This window comes from Chinchilla lanigera, unplaced genomic scaffold (genome assembly GCF_000276665.1).
Source record: "Chinchilla lanigera isolate Chin_1 unplaced genomic scaffold, ChiLan1.0 scaffold00021, whole genome shotgun sequence".
NCBI lineage: Eukaryota > Metazoa > Chordata > Mammalia > Rodentia > Chinchillidae > Chinchilla > Chinchilla lanigera.
The window spans coordinates 28,461,089-28,465,472 of record NW_004955422.1 but is presented as its reverse complement, the minus strand read 5'-3'; the positions used below and the strand labels follow the sequence as shown (position 1 = coordinate 28,465,472).

At 46.8% G+C, this 4,384-nt stretch overlaps 1 protein-coding gene across 1 annotated transcript in view; it reads right to left on the bottom strand.

Moving 5' to 3' along the window:
- Positions 1–587: 587 nt before the first annotated feature.
- Commd7 (COMM domain containing 7) overlaps positions 588–4,384 on the bottom strand; it is a gene marked incomplete at its 5' end in the record, with an annotated part of 9,902 nt that continues 6,105 nt past the window's right edge. The window contains 6 exon segments of the mRNA XM_013514154.1: positions 588–933; positions 1,680–1,728; positions 2,430–2,479; positions 2,762–2,852; positions 3,201–3,238; positions 3,318–3,374. Coding sequence (XP_013369608.1) covers positions 857–933; positions 1,680–1,728; positions 2,430–2,479; positions 2,762–2,852; positions 3,201–3,238; positions 3,318–3,374 — 362 coding nt within the window.

The following is a 4,384-nucleotide window of genomic DNA, read 5'->3' as shown; positions in this document are numbered from 1 at the left end:
CAGAGTGCTAGGCTCCCGTATCTTTCTTTTTACAGCCTTTTTCTTTTTTTTCCTTTTGTTTTCTTTTTCTGGTACTAGGAATCAAACTCACAACCTTGCACTTGCCAGGCAGACACTGTGCCACTGAGCTAAATCCCCAGCCCCAAAAACACAACCAGTTTTTTTTTTTTTTTTTTTTCCGGTACCAGGAGTCGAACTCACAACCTCGCGCTTGCCAGGCAGGCGCTGTGCTGCTGAGCTAAATCCCCAGCCCTGCTTACAGCCTTTTTCACTGATCATCTAATCAACAGAGGTGGTCAACGGGAACCAAAACAAGCTAAGATAGCCTCTGAAGGCCTGCCTCACTATAGTGCAATAGGATCAAACCAGAAGAGCAGACAGAGTTCTTTCCAGGAAGCCCAAACATGTCTGTACACAGGCACCTCAGTAACCCGACAGGCAACGCACCACCACCACAAATGCAGACTGTGCACAAGTGGACGGAGCGCCCCACAGCCACCACACTCTGCCTCTGCCCTGGCCACAGCGTCCTGCGTTTGGGAGGGAAGAGGTGAGCAGCGTGTCATTCCGCATCATGGCACCGTTTGTTTACTTTAGAAGTTTTATTTGCACCAGTGAATCTGAGATACAATAGCCTGTCAGAAAATCTAAACCTTATCCTGGGAGGTAGGTGGTGGTGTGGTGGTTCCCTTAACAAGGAGTTTCGGAGAAGGTGTGTAGGGCTCCTTAAGTACTTAATCCTGTTGTTTTTCAGAAACCTTTCGCACCTGGGCTCCGAAGAAGCCAGAGGACAGCGTGGAGCACCCAGGGCCTGCAGGAGGGAAGTGAAGGGACCAGGGGGCTGCTGGGACAGGAGTCAGCTCAAACACTCCATGCTGGCTCTGACTCGCTCCATCTCGTGCAGGAAACTGTAGAACTGAGGCAAGGTTAATTCTGGGGAGAGAAAATTCAGCTTTAGTTAGGTGTTTCCAACACCACAGAATCACCCAAGGGAATTCTTTTCCACCCCAAAGATTTTTTTTCCTTTAGATGGAACCCAGAGCCTCACATGTGCTAGGCAAGTGCTCTACCACGGAGCTGTACCCCAGCCTGGGATTTTCCCTCTTGGATGAGTGCATCGAAGCTGCCCTGAGGGGTAACTGTACAGAATAAAAAACTGACAGCCTTGAGCACAGAACGCTCTTGGCTCCACCAAAGAGGAGGCGGTGTGCATTAAAACCACACAACTCATAAAGGGATTGAAAACGATCACGATACATTACACGCATATACCACCTCCCTGCAAAGAAATCACTATTCTGTATTACAAATATGCACTGAAAAACTAAAATATTAAATAAGATGGCCTAACTGCACAGCACGGGGATAAAAGGACATCACGCAGGGCTCTCCATATGATTCTCAATATGACTCCATATGAGCAAGAGCTGGCGCCTCAATCAGCTTCAATTCTAGCCATTCCCTCCCCACTCCCTTTTCCAAAAATGCTCTGCACCCGTGAGGTCACCAACCTGCTGGAGGCTTAGTAACATTTTTTAAGAAAGCAAAGGCAGAGGAATGACTCCTCCACGGTGTGGTGGAGAGCTTTTCTCGGCAGAGGTGGTTTGTAGTGCCCACACCAGCACTACCGACTGAGGAGAACACAGAAGTAGAAAAGCTGAAATGAAATCCAGACTCACCCATATACAAATTTTCAATCTGATTTCCTTTCTTAACCACCAACTTTAACTAATTATTAAAAAAAAGAGAAAAAATTTAAATTAAAATAAGGACAAATGGGCAAAAACTCTACCTCAAAAAATAACCACCTAATTTAGCTGTCCCGGCACTCCGTGCCAAGCATGTGCTCTATCACTGAGCTACATCCCTGCTGCCCAGCATCTAAGCTGAGAATCCGAAGAAGTAGTCTGGACTGCTGGCCACTAAAATTTCTAATCGTTGCTCATAAGAACATCCAAGATTTTTTTCTTCTTCTTTTTTTTTTAATAGTACTGAGGATAGAATCCATGGGCACTCTTATTACTGAGCTACACTGACGCCTTTTTTATTTTGGGACAACGTCTTGCTAAACTGCCACGCTGACCTCAAATTTGTTATCCTCCTGCATCATCCTCCTGAGTAGCTGGGATTACAGGTGTACACCTGGCTAGATATAAATTTCTATTTTGTTTTGGTACTGGGAATTGAACCTAGGGCCTTTGCAGTGAGCTGTATCCACAGACTTCTTTGTTATTTTATTTTATTTTTTTTAAATTTTGAGACAGGGTCTTGCTAAATTGCCCAGACTAAGCTTGAATCTGTGATCCTCTTGCCGTAGCCACTTAGAGTGCTAGGATCACAGTGTGTGCACTACTACACTCACCTGACATTTAACATGTTTTCATCAAGTCAGAAATCTTCCCATTTTCAAAGATGAGGAAAAGACTTACCTGTAAAAAAATACTTCCCACTTTCTCCAATTCACTGCTCCCAGATGTTACTGCAACACGAAGGAGAAAAAGAATCAGTGACTGGGGCCTTCCCTGAGGACACCAACCGCTCAGGCTGTCCAGTAGCAAGACGTGCTCTCAGGCAAGCCAACCCCGGCACGACAAAGGGCAGGGATGGAAGCAACTGCTGAACATGGACAGCATACATAAGGCAGCTGCAGCCCCCACCCCTGTGAGACCAGGACACACCTCCCACTGAGGCTTTCTGCTGAGGACCCCCAAAAGCTTCTGCAACTCAACCCACATGAGCCAAGGGAGCCAGGACTAGTTACCTCCAAACTTCCATTCCATGTCAACAAGCTGGTTAACCATCAAGGTCTGACCCACTGCCCACTGAGCAAGGGCAGGGGCATTCTGTTTCCACTAGAGCAAGAGCAAAGAGCCAACGTCATAACCATGTTGGAAAGTCCAACTGCCCAGCCAAGGGCTTGGCCTGTACGCTCACACCAAGTGGGGTGGGTGGGGATCAGAGCAGCACGAGACATGCAAATACTTCCTTTCATTCCAAGATTTTACCCAAGTTGGAACAAAAATTGTGTGATATTTATACTAGGTCAAATCAGAGGGAATAAAATCAAATTATATGTGTCACTAATATGAAACCAAATGAAACAATCCATTGAGGGCTTTGCCTTGGCTGGCATTTTCCATTTTTTTTCTTTTTGTGAAATAAAAGACAAGGATCTTAACCTTGATCAAGAGGAATTATACCTTTTCAGAAAAGTAAGTGGCTTTCTCCTCGCTAAGACCTGGAAGGAAACAGGAGGGGCATTAACATAATGAAAAGCCACAGAGGCCCTCTCCACAGCGACCCAGGCCTTGACCTACCCAGGGTTATGAAATCCGCCTGCACCTGCTCGGCCGTGAGACTCTTCTTCAAGGCACCTGAGAAGAGGGGGAGAAATCACGAAAAAGGGCAAATCACCGAATCATTTGGCAGTAAGCACTTCACAGGCACCACCTACGTGACATAGAGGACAGAGGGATACACTGTATGACGCCTGCAAGCTGGGGAGAAAATGCGCTCGGAAACCCAGCTTGTTCCTGTGCAGCAGTCCGCTGCCTCCCGACACGCACAAGAGACAACAGATTCAGTATGTGGCTACTGTAGAATATGGTCACTTAATTTTAATTAAAATTTAAAAGTCCACTTGTCAGTTGCACCCGCTGTCTCAGGTGCTCTGACAGCCACATAGAGCCAGTGACCGCTGTACCGGACAGTGCAGATTATAGGCCATTTCTATGCACGCTGAAGTCCCGTGGTACTGTCCCAGGAAATGAGCTTTTACACAGAACACCAAGATGGGCTGAACATAGCCGGGTGCAGTGGTGCACGTCTGTAATCCTAGCACTTGGGAGGCTGAGGCAGGAGGATCATTGAGAGTTCGAGACCAGCTAGGCTATAAAGTGAGTTCAACGCCAGCCTGAACTGCAGAGTGAGACCCTGTCTCAAAAAGACAAAAAAAAAAAAAATATGATGGGCTGAACAGTTGGCCTCCACAATTCACAAGCCACATGCAGAGGTGCTGTCCAGTCTTGCCTCAGAGTCCTGGTAAGATTTCCCCGCAGGGACAGCTTTGTTCTGCCTCTAGGTTCCAATTCCTAAAAACAAAGTGTGACCAGCAATCTGGGCTTCTCAATATTTAAACTCGAAGCCACCATCTACAGTCACAATTTAACATTTCCTGCTTCCCAATTACCAGATGATGATTAATAAAGGACTAAGAAGATGTCCACCACCATCAAGGGGGAGGTCTGAAATAAACCTATACCCTAAGCCCAATAAAAAGAAACAGACTGGCAGAATGGATCAGCCGGGCATGGTGGCGCATGTCTGCAATCCCAGCATTCGGGAGGCTGAGGCAGGAGGATCATTGTGTTCAAGGCCAGCCTGG